The sequence below is a fragment of the Catharus ustulatus genome, chromosome 5, assembly GCF_009819885.2.
Source record: "Catharus ustulatus isolate bCatUst1 chromosome 5, bCatUst1.pri.v2, whole genome shotgun sequence".
NCBI classification, from domain to species: Eukaryota; Metazoa; Chordata; class Aves; order Passeriformes; family Turdidae; genus Catharus; species Catharus ustulatus.
The window spans coordinates 16,767,377-16,787,817 of NC_046225.1; the positions used below are offsets into that span (position 1 = coordinate 16,767,377).

At 42.4% G+C, this 20,441-nt stretch overlaps 1 protein-coding gene across 19 annotated transcripts in view; it reads left to right on the forward strand.

Annotated features, from left to right (window-relative positions):
• ADGRL3 (adhesion G protein-coupled receptor L3) overlaps positions 1-20,441 on the forward strand; it is a 489,413-nt gene that overhangs the window by 439,563 nt on the left and 29,409 nt on the right. For 13 of the 19 annotated variants that reach the window (XM_033059584.1, XM_033059589.1, XM_033059570.1 and 10 more), the window contains 4 exons: positions 7,063-7,089; positions 10,464-10,632; positions 13,344-13,469; positions 16,100-16,196. In XM_033059584.1, coding sequence (XP_032915475.1) covers positions 7,063-7,089; positions 10,464-10,632; positions 13,344-13,469; positions 16,100-16,196 — 419 coding nt within the window. The remainder of the gene's footprint in view (positions 1-7,062; positions 7,090-10,463; positions 10,633-13,343; positions 13,470-16,099; positions 16,197-20,441) is intronic. The other 6 variants (XM_033059576.1, XM_033059577.1, XM_033059580.1 and 3 more) reach the window with 1 other exon arrangement.

Here is a 20,441-nt window from a genome sequence, read left to right on the forward strand (position 1 = left end):
AATGCACAACTTAACAGCCAAAAGTAGGAGCCAAATGTAAAGATTTAACCTTGATTATTGCTATATAAAACCTTGCAAAGCCCAGTCTGGGCTGTTTCAGGGTGTCTGGGCCAGGTTGTGGGAGGTGAAGGATGGGGAGCACCAGGCACAGAACTGAGAAGCCCCTTTGGAAGAAATGCCTCTTTTAAAGCCGTTGCCATAGCTCGCTCTCCCCATATGTTGTATGGGTGTAAGTGATTATCTGCTCATTTTCGTGCTTCAACATATGTATTTTATTTAAAGAGACATGACTAATCCCAGCCCCCAGATTAGCTTGTTGTTTCAGTCCTGTGGGTTTGCTTAAGTCATAAAAAAATCCTGAGTTAGGTAGAAAATTGAAAACAAAGGTTAAATAAAACTTCCAAAAATCATCTGCAGAAATGTTTAAATTAAATCCTTGATTCAACACAGTGGTATTGTGCTGGCAGGAGCAGAGGTTTACCAGTCTAGTTTTATTTACTCAGCTGATTGAAATGCAGAAGAAAGTAAACATCCTGGGTTTGGTGCAGTGGGGAATGAGTTAGACTTCTCAAAATGCATGATTTTTTTTTTTCTCCTTTGATATGAAGAGCTTACATTAGCAGTGGAGAAGAATAATTTGTAGCAGGTATGCTTTTACTGATGGAAGATTAATTTGTGCTTTGTTCTAGCCATTTTAGAAACAAAACAAAATAGGAGACAATAAGGATTATTCCAGCCTTTTCTATGGAGATTTAAGATTCTCTTTTGGTTTCCAGATCTTCGTTCTTTAATCATAAAATGTTACAGCTGGGAAGTAGTTTGTGATAACAAAGGGTCTGGAGCTGAATATTGCACTGGGCTCACCTAGGGGACTGGACTTGCAGGACAGCAGCACTTTAATCCTTCATTACCTCTGGGTTTGTGGAGGACACAGTACAGTGATGGCAGCTTGCCCAGCCCAGTGTCTAGGTGCAAAAGGTCCATTCCTTTATCTTCAGAGTTCTCAGATCTGTGGAGTAAGGGCTGGAATCTGGCAACATGAGCACTCCCTATTAGGAGCAGTGGGCGTAGAGAGGAAGTTTTCATGCGCCCGTTTCCTGACTAGACATTACCTGTAACTAAAATAAAACAACAGTGCCTGTACAGAGTGAGCTGTCTTTAAAGATTTTAATACAACCCTACTAACAAGATAGAAATATTAACTGAATGGGCTGTTCTGGAAGAGGGCATGAAAAAATCTCTCCTTCCCACCCGGCTGTGCTACATGCAGCATTTTTGGGCTCCTCTGACTTTTGGGGACAGCAGGCTCAGAGCACAGCAGCTCCAGAGATGGCTTCTGGAAAGGAATCATCCATGGATTCCTGTTCCAAGAGAGATAATCTGATCCTAGGGAACCAAAAGGGCTCCTGAGTCAGTGTTTGGGTCTGTATAAACTTGGATGAGAAGTAAGGGTGTTTAAACAGTGCTTGGGACTGCAGACAGCATATTCTCTGTCACCAGAAATCTTAACAGGAGTGTTCTGTTCTGATAACCAAATGATCAGGGCACTTTGAAAAATGAGGAATAGCTTTTTCCTCCTTCAGAAAGCCTGCCCCTCCACAAAGTTTAAATATTAGCAGTGGAGTACTGAGCTGGGCATTAGAAACATCTTCCTTCATTTTCATTGTCCCAGAGCTCAGGCCATGATCTCTGTGTTTCATATGGCCTTTAGAGAGAGGACCGTGTCTTCACAGCCTGATGGCCATAGAGTCATAGATTTATAGTATATCTTGAGAATCATTGAAGCCCAGCTCCTGGTTCTACACAGGAGAACACTCAAAAGGCTTTTTCCAAAGGCTTCTTGAGCTCTGTCAGGGTTGGTCCTGTGACTGCTTCCCTTGGGGAGCCTGTTCCAGTGCCTGACACCTCTCTGGGTGAAGAACCTTTTTCTGATATCCAATCCAAACTTCCCCGACACAATTTCTGGCTGTTCTTATTCCCTTGGGTCCTGTCACTGTCACCACAGAGAAGAGATCAGTGCCTATCCCTCCTCTTCCCCTCAAGAGGAAGCTGCAACTGCAGTTGTGAGGTCTCCCCTCAGCCTCCTCTTTACAAGGCTGAACAAGCCAAGAGTTCTCTCGGGTCTCCCTGGATCCTGTGTGAGAAGGCATCATGCTTTTTGTCCCCTGGTTAGCTCAATGCTGCTCCTGTATAGCCTTCATCTGCATCTCTGCATGAGCAAACTTGAACAGGCAGCCTAAAGAAAACTCAGAAAAACACTTGGAGTTGGCACAAAGTGAGCTACGTACAAGCTTCCTACCAAGGAAAGGTATGGCACGTTAATGTTTTGCCCGAGGGTTGAGTTTATGAGCACCTCAGAGACAGAAGCCCTGCCAGTGCTGGAAAAACATCTGAGAGTGCACTTTTGTCTGTGTGCCTTTTTCCCACAGAGATGTTGATGGCAGCATCTGATTTCATTTGTTGCAATCTGCTGCTGTTTGAGTTTTTCACAGGAGGGTTTGGTTGATATCTGATTGTTTTGGTTTGGGGTTTTGGTTGTTTACCTATGTTTTTGTGATGGTTGTGTTAATGTTGAATGGTGATTGTAAAGCACTAATCTTCCCACTGACAGGTGTCATCCTTTCTGAATCTAAAAAAAAAAATAAAAATCAATCAGCGGTTATTGATTTGAGAGAGGCTCCTGGAAGATATTAAATACCTACAGTCTTTCTGTGAACTCATAAATCATGATTATTGTTTTAAAAGGCCATACATTTTAAGCACTTTGTCAGCAAGCCCTGCTGGTGCTATTTGGATAATACAAATGTGTCTAAAGGCTTTGCTGAATCCATATAGTGTGGAAACAATTAGATATGTGGTTACACATCAGTGTGGCTTGAATAATTGTGCCATGCCTTTGCAGAGTTAGGAGGAAGGAAATAAACAGGGTAAGCAGTTCTGAGGGTAATTAATTACTTATGGAAAATGAGATGAACTTAACAGAATGGCTCTTTCCAATTGCAATAATTAAGGACAAGTCTGAGAAAGCAGGACATGACTTCCCTGGGTGAGTTGAGTGGAAAGGGATGATGCTCTGCCTTTGGCAGAAAAGTCCAGCCACTGGTTTCCCCAGATCATAGGCTTAGGCATCACATTAGGCCAAGGAAGGGTAAGCCTCGTTTATCTGAATAATATTTGCAGATCTACTGGTGGGAATCAAAAGTGGCTGTGGCTTTCAATGTATATAAAATTACCCTTATGCCAGGTGGTAAAGCCCCAGCCTTTACAGGTCTCCAGATCATGTAAAGTCAGGAGTTTCTCCTGCAGATGAAACTGTGGCAGGCTCACTGACCCCCGAGATGGTTACGGATGGCTCGAGGGGACTGGCCACCTACTGTCAGAGCAGGAGCCAGAAGATGAGACTGGTAAATGATGGCCTGGAAGGCTGTGTGATGAACACCAGCAGCCTAAGGAAGGAGATTAGGAAACCATTTGGCTACATGCCATCCAGGTGGTAACTTTGTCACGAAATGCGAAGGCAAAATCCTTTAAGCACTCTTTTATTGCTTGCTATTGATTTTTCTCACCATGAAGATGCTCCTTCACTAATTAACGATGAACCCGTTTGCTTTATGAGGGGAGTGCTGGACTTTCCAGCTCCTTCAATAAATCAATCTTTTCTAATCCTTGAAATTAAAAAAAAAAAAAAAAGAAAAAGAAAGCAAAACATCCCTGCTACTTCAGCAGGCAGTGGGGAGACACAATAGCACACTTTATTTTGTATTTCTCTCTTGTTTGCCTGCAGGAAACATCTGCCTCTCTGCTTTATTTGCACCATGTTAGAATTAATTCCATGGGTCTTTCTGAATGCTTTTGAGGGGGCACATCATCCATCTGTTTTTATTTGGGTTTCATCACCCCTAACAGCTACTAAAGGTCACTTTGGTGTTTTTCCTTGCTATTCAAACAGTTATTTTGGGGCCCAAGGCATCAGTCCGTGTGCTTACTGAGCCTTTTCCTGCTATCATAGAGATGGGGAAATACTTGAAATTGTCAAAAGAGTGATAAATCCAAGTCAAGTAAAGTTAAACCGTAAAGAGTTGCATAAAATTATAATATGTAAAGTCAATTAGTTATGTAGGGTTTTATTAAAGGCCTAGGTTTACTCTAAATGTGGCTCAAAACTACATTTTGTTAAACTAAATTCTTTAAAAATCAGCTCTTTTCAAAGTACAAGAAGACCAGCCATTATTCTTTTTAAATGAGCGCTGAATAGCTGCTTTTTGATAACAGACTTCCTCTGTTCAGCAGCATTTTAGAACCAACCCTCATGTGAAGGTAAATTCTTGACTTACTTTTCCTGCTGCAAAAAAAGTGAGATTTAACATTTCACAGTATTGCTAATGTAGGTACATGCAAGGCATTTGCTTCCAGGTTGTCTGTAACTGTTTTGGGCTGTCCATGTGTATCCCAGCAATTTGGCCTCCTTGTGACAAAATGGTATTTCTTGGGGTTTTAAAAGGATAGGCAGTGTAAAAGGGGTTCCTGAGCTTAGGATGAATTTGTTTGGAAATTCCTTAAGCATCTAAATGAGGATATAAGTAGCGAATTTTAGCAACTTTTTTTAAAAAGTATTGGTCTGGAAATACCACAGGAATATAGAAAGTAATGTGAACAATCCTTTCTCATCGCTGAAGGAGAAGGTACTCTGGGAAATTGAAAGACATCTAACTTAAATAAGATTTTGAAAGAGTTTTACATGATGTGTAATTAACCTTAAGAAGTCTTTGCCCCAAGGTAAAGTCAGGGCTTTTTTAAGATTAGAAAATGAATTAGGTATTTATACAGATTGGTAGACCATCCGCTATCCATCATCTGGGCTGCAAAGAAACACAAGGGAGGTGAGGTAAGACTTCACAGGTTCAATGAATAATGCAGCCACTAAAGATCAGCTTTTTACCTGCAGGTATTTGAAAATGAAGCCTCCACCTGAGCCATCATTCAGGTTTCCTGTGCAGTCAGTAGAGAAATGCATTTCTTCAGGGAATGTCAAAGCCCAGCCTACCTTAGATACCTGTTCTTTTAAGGGATAAATTCCTCTTTGGGGGTGCCAGTCTGGCATTAACTGTGGGGGGAGCAGAGTCACATAATTTAAATGCAATGGGCTATATCCCTTACTGCCAGGTATTGGATGAATTTAACCAATTCATCCAATTTATTAAATTAAATTAAATTTAGCCAAATCTGGAGATAGCACTTTAGATGCAGCATCTCAGGCTGTGCTAGGCTAGATTTTCCAACAATTTCTGCTTCAGCTATTGCTTGCTTTTACTACTAGTGAACATAATCTCAGTTTTCCAGTCAACACCTCCATTTTTCTGGGAACTGAGGCCCTTCCAAGTCTTTTTTCTTGTCTAAGTGATGGGTTTTATGTATTGCAGATAATGACACAGTATTATTGCAGCACTGATAGGCTTCACAAACTTCACCAGGGGTAAAAAAACCCCTAAACATTCTGAAGTAATTTTTGCAGAAATTGTTGCTAACACAAGAATTAAGCTTCTTACAACACTTGAGTTGGTAAAATGAAAAGGATTGTATTTCATGAGGGATATAAGAGACTAAATTCTGTGGCCTCTGTGTGTAGAGAATTAAGCTGGGAGTTAGGAATCTTTGAAAATCTCACTTCTTTAGGCACCTGTTTGCTTTGGGCAGTGGGTCTTAGACACATCCAGGTTGGAAATAGGGTAAAAACTGTGCTATAAGGTCTTTTTGTTGGTTTTCTCCTGAGCTGCTTTGAAGTTTTAGCCTCAAGCTCAAAGGGAATCCGAGTTTACAGTTCTGCATTTTGTCTGTACACAGATGAATTGGAACCTTCAGCTGCCTTGAAGAAATGCTATTATGGTTTGCTGAAAAAGTTTGTGAGGATCTGGATAGTAACAGCCACACTAAAAAAAAATTCTAATTCTGTACTTCTATAATCTAGTACTACTTGCTTTTTAATATAAAGTCTTTACTATAAATCCTGCGTGCTTGTGAACACAGTAACAGAAATCCAGGCCCTGCTCCTGCCCACGTTGCTGGGCTGACAGCTCCAGATTGTCTCATATCTTCATTTCATTTTATTGCATTGTAGGGGAGCTGAGGGCTGCCAGTATTGACCAAAGGAGGTCCCAGCAGGATGGACTGGCCCTGGCTGTGTTGACAGGGGTAATGAGATGAACATATTGAGCCATCCTCCATCTCTGGCACCCATGGGGGATTCTGTGAGGGATGGCAGGCTCTAAAGCTCATGTCAGTGGGGAGAGGAGGGCTGGCACTTGTTGCACACCACAGCCACACAGGCAGGGTTAGGCACACAGCCTGTCCCAGAAGGGCAGGGAGACTCCCCCAGGAAAATGGCTGTGACTGATCTTGTGCCCCACAGCATCAGGAGCTGAGTGATCCAGTTTGGTTTCTTCAGCACTGCAGTGAGCTGCTTTTCACCCCTGCCTTTCTTTGCCCTTCCTCATGAAATGATAGTAAATAGGTCCATGCCTTGTCAGCCAGGGATCTAGAAGATCCTGATGCCTTTACTTCAAGAATGCTGCATAATGTGGTGACTTGGAAGTTCCACTTTGGAACAGTAGTAAATGGCAATGAAGATACTCCTGTGGCCCACTCCAGCCCCACAGGCAGAGTGCTGGAGGCATGGTGAAGTTTGGTCACTCAAACCCATGAAAGCCACCTGTGGTGGCTGTCCTGGGGTTTCCAAACTTGTCTTCTCCATGGACAGACGTGACATTTCAAAGATATTTCAAAGTCCATTGACAGCTGTGGGATGGTAGCCAGGAGGGGAAGCTGGAGCACACAGCTAGCATTGCCTGCTTCTGTGCATTAAGCCAGCATTCCCAGTTGTGTTTCAATTCCCTGGGGCAGCAAGCCAGGCTGGCTGGTGTGTTCCAGGCACACCTGATGCCAGTCCACCTTTGGTTTGGTAATGGCTGGTGGGAGAAGGGAGGGGAACTAGCTGTAAACTCTATTCTCTATGTCATTAAATTTCTAATGTTGGTGTTCTTGTCTTTATGTCTATGCATTCTTTAGCTATGAGGATAACAGACCCTTCATCAAGTAAGAATGACCTGAATGGCTGATAAATTTCATTTATCAGTGTGGTCTCATGAACCAGCTGTCAGATCAATATTGAAAAATCATTAAAGCTTCTGTCATTCGCTTTTGAGGCAGAAGAGCAAACTGTGCAGGAAAATGGTCAGGCATACAGCTAAGGTGCAGAGTAAATGTGCTGCATGTGTATTGCCAACCCATTGTCACTTTATTTGCTTTATATTCTTTAATTGGATGTTACTTGAATTCAAGGTGAAAGTTCCCAAGTTAATCCTGTGTAGTACAGACTTGTTTTACCAACTGCAGCCTCTGGTCCACTGTGCTCTGTCACTGGGATTGCTTTATGGTAATATAAATATAGAAGTGAATTTTCAAAAAGGTGCATGGCTGCTATTCCCCATCATTCCCTTTCAAGTTAATGGGAGTAGTGCAAGCAATCTGTGTGCATTGGTGCATTGGAGACTCCTTACTCATTGGAGTACCTCCTAATTGTCCCTAATTGTAAATCCACTGATTTTCAAATGCACCAAAAAATTAATATTTTTGTTTCTTTATTGCAATAAAATTCCACTACAGGAAAGAAAAGCCATGGAAATGCAGCAGCAAGTCTGTACAAAGAGAAAAATAAAAACTTCAAGCTATAACAAAAAAATAAAAACCAAATCTGTGAAGAAAGCCAAAAATGCCTCAAAATTACATACCTTAGGGCATCCATGCTCTTTCTCCTGCAACCAAAAAAACTAATGTGCAGTAGCACAAAATAGAAGCAGCTCAGTTTTGCAGTAGACTTTCAGTTTGTTCTTCTGGTGAAGAGTCCTTTGTGTTTGTCCTTTCAGCAGCATTCCCATGTTCTCTTTCATCGCTTGGTTCTGGTTTGTTCTGTGGATGCGGGATGGAGCTATTCATAGTGATCTCCACATCCTTTTTATTGCTAGGTCTTGTTTTCTGAGGCACAACACTGGTAATGCGTGCAGTTTGCACTGTTGGGGTCTTCTAACCCACAGATTCCTCTCCATCACTGAAGGTAGCATATCTTCACTAAATAACTGTTTAACTCCTGCACACCTCTGCAGCCAAAGGCTCTTTAAACAGATTCAAGAATGGGCTGTGCTTCAGAGCAGAATACTTTCCTAATATCCAGGAAATAATTGTTAAAAGACTCTGGAAGTGCAGGAAGCTTTTATCTGGGAATGAGAAAAGAGGAAAGAGGAAAAAAAAAAACCAAAAAGGAGGGGGAGTTTCCGCTTAATTTGTTCTCTTTTTTTTGGTGAAAAAAGAAAATTTTTTGTATTTTATTAATTGGTATGCAACTAGGACAATAGCATGCTCTCACTGATGGTGGAATCTTGGGGAGAAAAATATCCCAAGAGACTAAAGCTGTAAACTTTATCTAGTGGCTACCTTTCTGAAGGATTGTGAGAGTGTATTTTCAATTTGCATCACGCTAAATATTTATTAGTGGGATTGACTGGAAAAGCTTGAAAGGAGCTGTTCTGGTCTGCTAGGTACATAACAGTGATTTTTAAAGAACTGTCTTAATAAGCAGTTACCTTAGGGAGCCCTTCTGGTCATGTGATTAAATAATACATATTTTATAAACTTCAGTGGAAGACTGAATGCTGCGTTTTCATTCTAATACCTGAAAAAAAAAAAAAAACAAAAACAAACAACAAAAGACTTGAATACAACACTGATATGCTTTTGTTTGTTACAAGCCCTGCTGAAAGGAAAAGGATTCACGGCTGTAGCTGCCATGGTATCTCTATAGCAGAGATTGTCTGACCTCTGCAGGACTGCTTTGTCCCCCCAAGTTGCTGCTGCTTCATCTTTCTCCCCCTTGCCCCATGCACTGTGTAGGAGATGGAAGCCCAAACATGCCCAAACCCAGGCCACATTCCCACAAGGCTGAAGGGGCTTGGAAGCATAGGCAGTCTTTGTCCCTGCGAGCCCTTCTGCAGCACCTCAGGGGGCCTTGGGGCAGACAAGGAAGCAGAGGTGCTGGCTCACTGCAGTCTTGTCTGATTTGGGATCTAGAAGGGCTAAACAATGAGGAAGGGGTGCAAAGATTGGATATAAATGCGTTCATTTTTATGATGTTACATCTACTGATAACGGGATGGCGGAAGAAAACCAAAGTCTTCAGGTAAAGGGCAACCAGATATTGAAGATGCTCCTTGCTTCCCAGCTAGAAGTTGACTCCCTGCCCCGTGCAGCAGCAGTTCCTTTAAAGTTGTAGGTAATACATCATGTGAAAACTAAGCTAGGAGCAGGACAAATTCCTATGCTGCTTCTCACACTTCATCTCTTGTCCTGGTATTTGAAGATCAGTCTTTGAGAAGGTAGGATGGAGATAACTAAATGTTATTTAGTAGAGTAACATGGAATACTCCTCCTACCATTCCAGCTTTCCTGAAAACACCCAAAAAACCTAACATGCAGCAGTCATCCCATGTCCCCAGCTCTGTTGTCCAGGCAGAAATTCAGTGGGAGAAAGCAGGCAAAAACTTCCTGCTCCCCCCCCTCTTAGTTGGAACAACATTTGGGACCAAACAGTGGCTACACCTCTACTCCCACTGCCCTCCTGAGGTGGAGCAAGTGATAATCTTAGTTTTGCAGGCCATGTGAAGAAGAACTGCCCCTCCTTTTCTGTGGGCAGCAGCGTGGCAGCAGCTGCCGCGTTAGTGAACGCAGTGTGTGAGTGCCTGTACGAGTGTACACACTTCCCCTCATCGCAGGGTGGAAGAAGTGTGAAGCAGCACTGCAAAGAACATCCTTGTGTGGAGTGGATCTGGCAGGCAGGGAAGGCTTGCCCACCTGCCTGTAGCTGTTTATCTGGCTTACAGGCATATGGGAGACTAGCTAAAATGCAGCAATACATGTGTCTGGGTGTTAAGTGTAAATAAAGAAGCTTATCCAGCTGGCACTCCTGTGAAACCAGTGGACACTAAAACAAGTGACAATCAGAGTTGTCATTTCATTTGGTTTATTTTCTTTTCCTCCATTTGCAGAAATAACATCTACATTGCAGAAATAACATCTACATGTCATTTACATGCACACTGCTTTTACATATTTAAAAAAGAAAAAAGACATTGTGGTTACAAATGTGCTTTGGTTATGATAAATTTCTGTGCTCATAACACTTCCATTTCCTTGTATTTCCTCAAGCTTGAAGATTTGTAAACTGCATTCAGCTTGAAGACAAAAGCTCCCTATGATTTATTTTGATATGCTATTTTTCTTTTTGCTAAAACCAGGGGCAAAATCTTCCTGCCTGTAGACACATGCCTTCTTTTGTGTAGATGAAAAACCAATCCCATTCTTTTTTTCTTTTTTCTTTTTTTTTTGTTTTGTTTTGTTTTGTTTTGTTTCTCTAACAGGTCCTGGGTTATAGGTGCAATAGCCCTACTCTGCCTATTAGGACTGACCTGGGCATTCGGACTCATGTATATTAATGAAAGCACAGTCATCATGGCGTATCTCTTCACCATATTCAATTCTCTGCAGGGAATGTTTATATTCATTTTCCATTGTGTCCTCCAGAAAAAGGTAAGACAACGGTTCCCAGCAGCAAGAGAGGTGGTAACGAGGTGTTTTGTTGCCTAACAACCACAGCTTAGCATCCTCTGTATGCCCTGAATTAGTATCACACAGATCTATCTCTGTGCACCCAGTAAGGGTGGTATTGAGACTGGAAACCAGCAGGATGCTGGGGAATGAGGTTCTAACATGTGGCAGTGGCATTTCAGCTGCCAGGGCCCTGGCAGATGTGTCAGAGGCAAGGGAAAAGACAGCTGTCAGTTTGCAGGGCCCTGTAACAGGGCTTTGCCTGCTGTCAGCCAGATTCTCCTTCCTTGTATGCCAGTGTGAGAGGGAAGAGAATCCATGAGCATCCCCAAAGGGCTCACGTGGCTGAGTGCTCACAGCAAAGTAGAGCTTTACATCCTCGTTTGCAGTCCCTGCAGGAAATTGCCCCTTTTGTGGCAGCATATGTGGGTTGATGGGATGTAACAGGGGCTGCTTCCCCTGCTTTTCTAAGAACTGAAGGACCTGTGCTCTGCAGCGGCTCATTAGCTTTCGTATTGCTTGGGTCTGATACAGTGTTTTGGAAATCTTCCTCAAAGCAAGCACAGCAAGTGCTTCTTGGTGGAAACTGAAGTATGCCCCAATTAACATTTGCAAGATAAACTCTGGTGGGGGAACCCCAACAGAATAAAAATTCTGTGTTAGATCAAATTTGAAGCCTCTGACAATCAGTAATAAGTATTTTTAAGAACCTTTTTGTTCTCTACTTAAATTCAGTCAAACAGAGCTCTCAATTCTGTGCATGTCTGCTGATAATTTGCTATGTACATCTTAGTGTCAAAGGGCAGTTTACTGAACTAGTATAAACACAGGAAAGAGTGTGGATGCACTGGTCCCAGTTTCTCAGGGTAACCAGTATCTTTTGGTAAAATGGCTTATTGAGTAAAGTCAGGTCAGTGTTGAGATCTGTCCTCCATCTGAGAGCCACAGGCTTGCTCCTCTGTTAGTAACATTTTCCTATTACAGGCAGGGGAGATCTGACCCATGAAAACATAATCAAAATTCATCATAAAAAGTGAGCTCTGCAAGTGATGCCTCTGGAAGGATCTGCAGAGCTGTGTGTAAATGTCATTTTTGAAACCAAAGGAGTACTTCTGGAGTTAAGAGTTTTGTCGTTGCATCTCAGATTTGTCCATCTTAAGAAGCTTAAAAGCTTTGTCTAGATGCAACTTCCTGCTGATGGTGCCAGACCTTTTAGCAAGAGACTTTCCAGGCAAGATGATAGTAAGAGTGTAGGAAGCATCACCGTTGCTTATTAAATGTGCAGGTGCCTCTCTGTCAGTAGTTTGAATTTCTGACTGGTACAGCCTCCCACCTCCAGTGCCCCCCACAAAGGGTCAGTCCCTAACCCAGCATCCCTGTACTGCTCCACAGCCTCCCCAGCTCCTAGGGTTCTCAATCAGCATGACAGAACCATTCTCTTTTCTGTCTTAAGCCAATTTACACTCTTAAACCATCACTGATGACTGTGGAATTGTTCCTGATTTACGGCTGCACAGAGGGAAGGAGAATGCAGCTGCTACCTTGCTGTGGGGTGGATGCATCTCTCTGACCTGAGAGCTGAGGGAGGTATTATTTAAAAGGAGAAAAAAAATTCTTTCCTTTCCTATCTATCATGGCCTAGAAAATCAGCAAAATGCTGCAGAGAGGCAAGCAGTGGGTGGCTAATTAAAGCAATTGAATTATTTTCTCTCAGCAAAGGATTGATTAGGCACTCGAGCATATTGGGCACTTGTGGTATGTGTTTGTCTCAAGCGCTCAAGGAAGAGCCTAATGAAAAAGCTGTAATTTGCTATTTAAACAGTTGTTTCACAGAGTTGTGAAATGCTCATGGAGAGTTTGGCAAAATGTTACAGCTAACTGTGTACTTCAAGGAATTTCAACTGGTGTTTTGGACATGCATGATGGTTTGGGGCTTTTTTTGTATCAATGGGTAACATGACACTCTTTTGGCTCTTTAGTACAGTCTGCTCACCTTCAGACCCATCTGGTTTCTGGGTATCGCTGCCCATAAAAAGTCTCACCTAAAGCTTGGTGGAGGGTTAGATCCTGTCCTGGCACAAGTCAGTGTAGTTCCTCTGAAGCAAAGGAGGTGGCACGGGTTAGACTGCAATGCCCATTTAAAGCATGACTGGCTTGCACAGTGCTGTGGAAAAGCAGGCTCCAGCCATCCCTGAGCATTGGGATTATAACCTCTAATGCTGCTGGTTCTACAGTTTCCTCAAATTTCAATTTGACTTCAAGAAACATTTTTTTATAAAAAATCAATAGCTTTCATATGTTTCTCTTGGAATTCTTTTTTTTAGTCCCCTGCCAGAAGCAATAACTTTTAGTACCTTGATGAGCCAATATGCTAGTTTATATCAAATCTACAACGATATTAATTTTCAGTCATAAATAGTGTACCTGCACTTTCTGCCATGCTTTGATGTGCCTCAGAGGATGCTGTAACTGGCTGGTGCCAGCAAGCAGCTTTACTGCATGGGAGCAGTCTTTTGTGACATCCTAAGCCTTGAGCTCAGCTGCAAGGGGTCCTAGACTGCTTTCCCACACACTGCAGCAGATCCTGTTTTAATGAAACACTGAGGAAGAACCAGGGGCTGTGTTGAAAATCAGAAGGTGCTGGGCTGGAGGAGGAGCTGCCTGCTAACCACCACTGCTCTTTCCTTGGCTAGGTACGTAAAGAGTATGGAAAATGCCTGCGCACACATTGCTGTAGTGGGAAAAGTACAGAGAGTTCTATCGGCTCAGGAAAAACCTCGGGGTCAAGGACACCTGGAAGATATTCCACAGGCTCACAGGTAACCCCCCACACTTCTTGTTTGTGTCCCAATGCTGTGCCAAGACCCTTCTCAGCCATTCTGGGAGGAAAGCTCCTCTTGGCACCAAAGGAGCTGCCTTAGGCTTCTCCCCAGTGCACCCGCAGAGATTTCCCTCCCTTCCACACCTGAACTCAACCCGGTGGCTTCCCCTAAATTGTGATGTGACAGCAATTAAATGCCTTTCCAAAAATCTTCTAAATAATTTGTTGGGAATGAAACATCCAAATTTGCCTTCCAGAGGCAGGTGGGTGGTTATCACCTGGAGGTGTCCTGCCTGCTCTCCATGGGAAGAAGGAAGTGGGAGCATTTTGTCATCTGTGCTACATTCCCCTACATCCTTTAATCATGAGATGAAGGTTGTTACTATTAACTATTAACATGTACAAGAATGATGCTATAAGCACCAAGTGTTCTTCTTGTACAAAAAATGAAAGGCTACAAGAGTCTGGTAGCAGACCTCCCAGTGAAAGAGCTCACTTTCTGACATTCAGTGGTTTGGTCTGTTCCGTGCCTCACACAATTTGTCTTAGCTTATAAACCTCTTAGGGCAAGCCAGTGGGTTCTGACTATCTCACTGAGCTACTAGATTTGTTGTTGCCTTTGGTCACCTGAAAATCCAGCTTTTGAAACTAACTTGTGTGTAGAGATGCAGATTTATGAATGAAGAGTTCATATAAAATGAAGAAGCTTATTTCTTAATCAATAGAAACCAAACACAAATTTATTCAGTATTAGTAATGGAAGTAATTATACATGACAGTTCCACTATTAAATTATAAAAGACATGCAGCGAGTAACAGCTTATAACTTTCCAGGAAAACCCAATTTGCAATTTATGTCTTGGAGCAAATCATTATTTATTTGCAGTGGTTTCCAAGATGTCATCCAAAAGCTCTGCTTTGGTCTTTTCATAGGTCTGGTAGCTGTGCAGAGCAAATAAAAGCAATAGAATACAGAACCTCTCTCCAGTAGGCCATCAAATCACAGTAATGTCCAAAACTCACAATATCCAGCAGCATTTGGGTGGCTGATTTGAAAGCCTCTGGCGTTACAGAACTTAGCTGCTGTACTGCTGCTCTCCTTTCCAGGAAGAGTTGACTTTAGTGGTCCCCCCCTCTCACCAGTCCCAGCACAAAAGAACAAGCCCTCTTGCAGGTGAACTGAGTCTTCTGGTAGAAGTCCCTTTGTGGTAGGTGAGGTTTGAGGCACCAGGGAAGATTATTTTGCCTGCAGAAGTGTGTCCTTGGAAGGATGGAAGTTCCTAAGGCCCACTGTAGCCAGGAGAAATCTCATAGAGGTGGTGGAGAGTAGATGGAGATCAGTCTGAGGTGTTGAAAACATGGTTTTCTGGTTCCTAACTTTAAATAGAGAAGACCATGAGGAGGAAAGCTTCTAATATCCCTTTATTCTCTGAGAAGCACATAGAAAACAGAATAATTAGTCTACAATGGATCATGTCAGAGAAATACAATAAATTAAATGTCCAGGTTAAAAATAATTACTGTAAAAGGGCATGGGCCTCATGTCACATGGTACTTGCATTTATAGAGGGCTAATGCATGATTAGGAGATGCTGTTATTCCATGGTTAATGGGTAAGCTAGGACTTTTCAGCCTGGGACTATATGATTAAACCTTGGTAGATCTCTCTTGGCTAAAATCTCACTGTGAAAACCACTGGATTTTTAGCACTTAAGAAAAATGTGGTCTGTCACAGTGGGAAAAAGGCTTCCTAGTCCCCCAGATCACCTAGCATCACTTCCACACAGCCAGGGAAAACATCCATCAGAGTCCCAGATGTGAGGTGAGGGAGAGTTTCCCTGGGGCACCTGGGTTCTCCAGTCATCTTCATGCAGGGATTGGGATTGAACTGCTCACAAGATGCATTTTGGCTGATTTTTAGATATTTTGCAAGGTCTGGTTGGGGAGGAGTGAGACAGTGATGTAAATGCCACAGAGGCAGATACTTCACAGCATATTTGAGGAACAAAACAGAAGGCCAACATATTCAGGACCCTTTTGCCAGTAGCAGAAGCTATACCACAGATGGCAAAACCATCACAGATTTTTCAGTATGGGAACAGAAGTCATTCATTTGTGGGGAATTTTTTTGCCCCCCTAAAATCCCCAAGATGGAAAATATCTGTAGAAAACTTCTGTTCATTCAGGGACACCAAGATACAAATCAAGTCTTCTGTTACACTTCATAAAAAATAAGAAACAAGTCATCTGAGTATGAGAAGCACATGTGCTTCTGTGTGTGGGTTATTTTTCCATTATTTGGTGCTATATTGGTAAACCTGTAGCTGGCATGGGGTCTGGGTTTCTCTCATGCATGTTTTTGGGGTTTTTTTTTTATTTATTAAGATGTAAGCAATTCAATTATACACTTTTTCTTTGAGCTAGGCGTTTGTGTTACAAAGTGAGTCTGGCAAAGTCTGACATGCATGAGGCAGGTTACAACAAAACAGCAACTGCTTGCTTACAGCTGGCTAGAAGCAAGTCTCATCCTGAGCTAGACATGCCAGTAGCCATCTTTAGTGAGGCAGAAAGAAACCTCTCTACAGCTGCTAAAAATTCATTGCCTGCTGTGCTTCAATCCCTTTTCAGAGCCGGATTCGTAGGATGTGGAATGACACAGTTCGAAAGCAGTCCGAGTCTTCCTTTATTACTGGAGATATAAACAGTTCAGCTTCACTCAACAGAGGTAATTATAAACTGTTTTTCATATCTCTAACTCTTCTGTTGGCTTTAAGGAGTCTGAAATGTGTTGCCTCTTTGCCCCCTGCCTTTTCCTCCTCACCCCAAACATCACTGGACCCTGTTCTACCAGCCAAGAAATGTTACAGTGATAAATGGAAGGAGGTTTTATGGTAGTTGTTGCCTTCTTTTTCTTCTCTTTATTTCTATACGTAGTTTTCAAGAATTGTAATTTCTGGAAGGAAGTTAGGAAAAGTGAAAGAGAGAAATGAAATTAAGTTGAAATCTCCCCTTTTCCTCAGGAAGCTGCTAGTATCAGAAGGTGCTGATGTGTCAGGCCTCATTGCTGACAGTAAAAATGGGCCATTACAGCACTGTACAGCCTGTGTTAAGCATCACAGGAGTCCTGATTGTCCTGCATATGTAACAATACTGTCATCTTTACAGAAGCAAAAGTGAACAGCAGAACATAGACGTAAGGAAAAACTGTGCTTGGAACGAAATTGTCTGTGTTGGTGTTAATGTACCTAGTTTAAAGAACTGACTGATGTGAACTTTATAGACATCTGTGAAGGAAAGGCTATCAGAAATGTATATGCCAAACAAAATGTGGTGTCTGGCACAAGAAGAAATATGAACAGCTTTTTTAAACCAAGTGTTTTTCAGGGAGTTGTGGTAACAGAATAGCAGAAAAAGAGCCTCAGAGATTGTTTCCTTTCTCTTCCAATACAGCTACTTTATGAACTAACCTTGAGCAACCAGATGCCAAACTCTGTTTTGTGTTATCTGTCCTGTTGATGCTGAAACTAAGAGAGTGTAGAATTGGGATTACTGGGCCTAGCTGTTCCCTTATTATATGAAAATCAAACATATTTCCAGTCCTGATGGTTGGTCTGCAAAGCTCAACGGAGAATTGAGTCGGGGCTTTGGTTCTGGTTCATTCTCTATTCTCACAGAATTTCCACTGATTTTAGGGTGAGTTTTGCCTGAGGACAGGCTTGAAGGATTTTGACTGTGCTGAGTAATATCGACTGCTGAGTGCTGGGGGAACTAGTGGTATATGATTCTGTTCCCTGAACATTACATACACTGCCCAAATCAGTGCAAAGGGGGAAGGCAGTGTAACATGGAGCTGTATTGCTCTTCAATTCACCAGTCTTTTTTGTGCTAGGATATTTTCCCTTTGCACTGAAGATTCATTAATAAAGTTGACTCTAAGATTCCATTACTGCAAATGCCTGATTTATCCACATACATTGCCCTCACAAGTCTCTCTGTCTCTGCATTAAAGACTTCTCTGGGTCTAACGTAGAAGGGAACTGGTTGTCACACAAAGGTTCCAGCAAGAGCCACTGGTTCCCTCAACCATCTCACTGCTCCATCTCAGTGGCAAACCAAAATGTGTCATGCATGAAATGTTTGCTCCTTTAGTTAGCACAGAAGTTGAACTTGCTCTCTGATGCAGCTGAGGTTACCAAGGGATGTTTTAGCAAACAGGATCTTCTGGGCTTGTTAGCAAAAGGAAGGTCTCTCCTTTTTCAGTTGTGCATTTTTTTTCTGAGCAAATAGGGAAGTATGACTGTCAGCTGGGACAAGTGAAGAGGTTTCAAGTGGACAGTCTTCATCCCAGTGTGGTGAGAGCCTATTACTAGATGTGCCTGTTATTTAAAGGTCACTTGGGAAATGAACTGCCAGGGGCAGCACCTTCAAAGCAGGTTTCATCCAGCTATTTTCCTGGTGTAACACTGGATGAGGTGAATCACCTGAAGGGCCTGAATTTCTACTGACTACAGAAGCAGCCTGATAAATGTCTTAGAAATGAAGCCTTTTAGGTGGAACACTGAAGTGACTTGAGTAAGTTTTACAATTCTGCAGTCACCCTCCCTCTTTTTCACACAGGCAGGCACAATATTTGTTGTTGTTGTTGTTGGGTTTTGGTTTGGGTTTTTTTCCTGGTAAACAGAAGTATTTGCAAAGTGGAGGTTAAAAATATTTCAGTAGGAGATGGCATGTCCAAAGCAGCAGGTGGCCAGTTCCATATGGAAATGCAACTGACATCAACAGTAATCACAGCTGCACGGGACTCCAGGTATTTCTCCCTTTATCCTGTTTATTTCAGCTGAAAAGCAGCATTCGTGATCTTAGGGCTTTCCACAGAGAAAACTCTCCAGAGAACTGCAGCCCAAACAGAGCAGTGGGGAAATGTGTTTTTCCACAGTTCTTGTCTTACTCTTAATATTTGCATATACATTCATCTTTAAAGGAGCTGTTTCTTTAATGTTTTATTTACAAGCATGCTGTTAAGGCTCAGAGGATTCAAATGTGAGCCTTGAGCTGTATGGTCAGTAGCTTTCCCTGCCTGAGGCTGATACAACAGGATCCCATTCCTGTTCAAAACTTCCACTCTAGCCCTCCCAGCCTAGACACCTTTTGCACAAAATTATCTGTATTATCCCACGTTCCATGTGTGCTGGAGTTTTCCCCAGAGCTTCAGAGGGCACTCTGTGTTCTAAAACAGGAAGAAAATGATCCTTTGTTCCCAGAATTGTCCTAGCATCCAGGTCTTGGAGCTTAACTCCACTTCTCCATGTCCTGGGCTTTCATGTTTCTGCTGGAGGAGCAGAAAGCAGTGAGACATCCTCTAACTGGGTACTATCTCACTGAAACCTGCTTTTTCCCTGATACCACCCATCACATTCACAGCCTCCTGTCACACGGTAACATCCCAGGCAAGACTGTTCTAGCTATCCATATTTCCTGTATGATGACTGGCATTTCTGTAAGACATCTCATCCCTTCTTCCTTCATGAGCTTCCTGGGCATCAGTCTGGAATATGGTGTCTGTGTAGTGCATCCCTCTTTAGACTCACAGCTTTGTCATTTTCTGATTTAGCAGATAACACACTGCTTATGGCTCTTTTTAGCTTCACATTCTCTTTTATCTTCCACTCCTCCCTCTCCCTGCCAAAGTAGTTGACCACAATGTTACTTTTCTTATTCTCATTTATCACACCAGGAATTTCAGGCATAACGCCAAACTTGCTTGATGGAATGTGTTCTGTAATGAAAACTTTACTCTGTCATAAGGCCTACAAGACTATTTCAGATATTTCCTGAAGGTAGTATCTAATTATTGATTAATAAAAAGTATGTCTGGCTTTGTTTTCCCTTGCTGCTCATTATGGCTTAGTAGTGATGTGGATTTGGGATTGTTATACCACTGAAATCAGGACGAAGGGAAGAGAAACTGGCTGTGGATTTCCTTTTTTATTGTCAAATGAAGAACATGCCTGTCCACCCGTGATCATGGTCTCAGTTTCAGGATCCAGGGGGATTCCTGCTCCTTGCACTTCCATTCTGCAGCTCTGTCCAAATTTTCGCACCCTGGGTCTGGCTGCATACTTCTGCCATGTATTTCACATCTAGCCTGTGCTCCACATTTATTTTCTTAGTGCTGAAAACTTCAGAGGTGTAAAAGCTGAACCAAGCTGATTACCTCATAAGTAGGAAAAGAAGTTTCCCTTTGCCTGCAGGGTGTTTGGAGTGTGATCTTAATGCAGGCACTTGGATGCAGTGCTGAAAAAGTAGTACTAAAGGAATGCACATGGGATGGACTGTGTGCTGGAGTTTAGTGCTTTGAAGGCTGAAAAGTGGAATGCATGAAGGAAAAGCAGCAGAGCTTGCCTGAGCTTTGGGTACATCTAGTTGGCCACCTCAGGATTTTGAAGGATGGGTCTGTTTGCACCTTTGGAGTGTTAATGTCAAAAAGCTCTGGTATAGCTCAGCCAGCCTTGCAAATAAGCAGTCATAGCACGAAATAGCAATGTGACTGACGCCAGCCTATTTTTATCCATGTCTTAGGTGAGAGGCAATACAGTAATTACTGTCTCTCTTTGGATATGAGACAACTGGGAGAGAAAAAAAAAAATCATGAACTATGTGGTACTTTGTTACCCTTCAGGTTTTCAAGCTGGGGGAAGGGAGGTAGTGGTATGATGTGTGTGATTTTTTTTTTCAAAGGAAAACTGGAAGTTACCTGTTAAAGAAAGGACTGTTCCTTTCAGAGCAGCAGAGACAAAGGACTGGTACAAGGCAGTGCTTTATTAAAGGAAAATGCATAGATGGAGTTGTGTATATCAATTCCAGTTAGCACATAGTAGTTTTTCCGTCTTCAAGGAAATAATTGGGCTAAGGGTGAAGCCACCAAACTTCACAGAGAATAGAAACTGCTCCAGAAGTGTGTTGTGAGTTA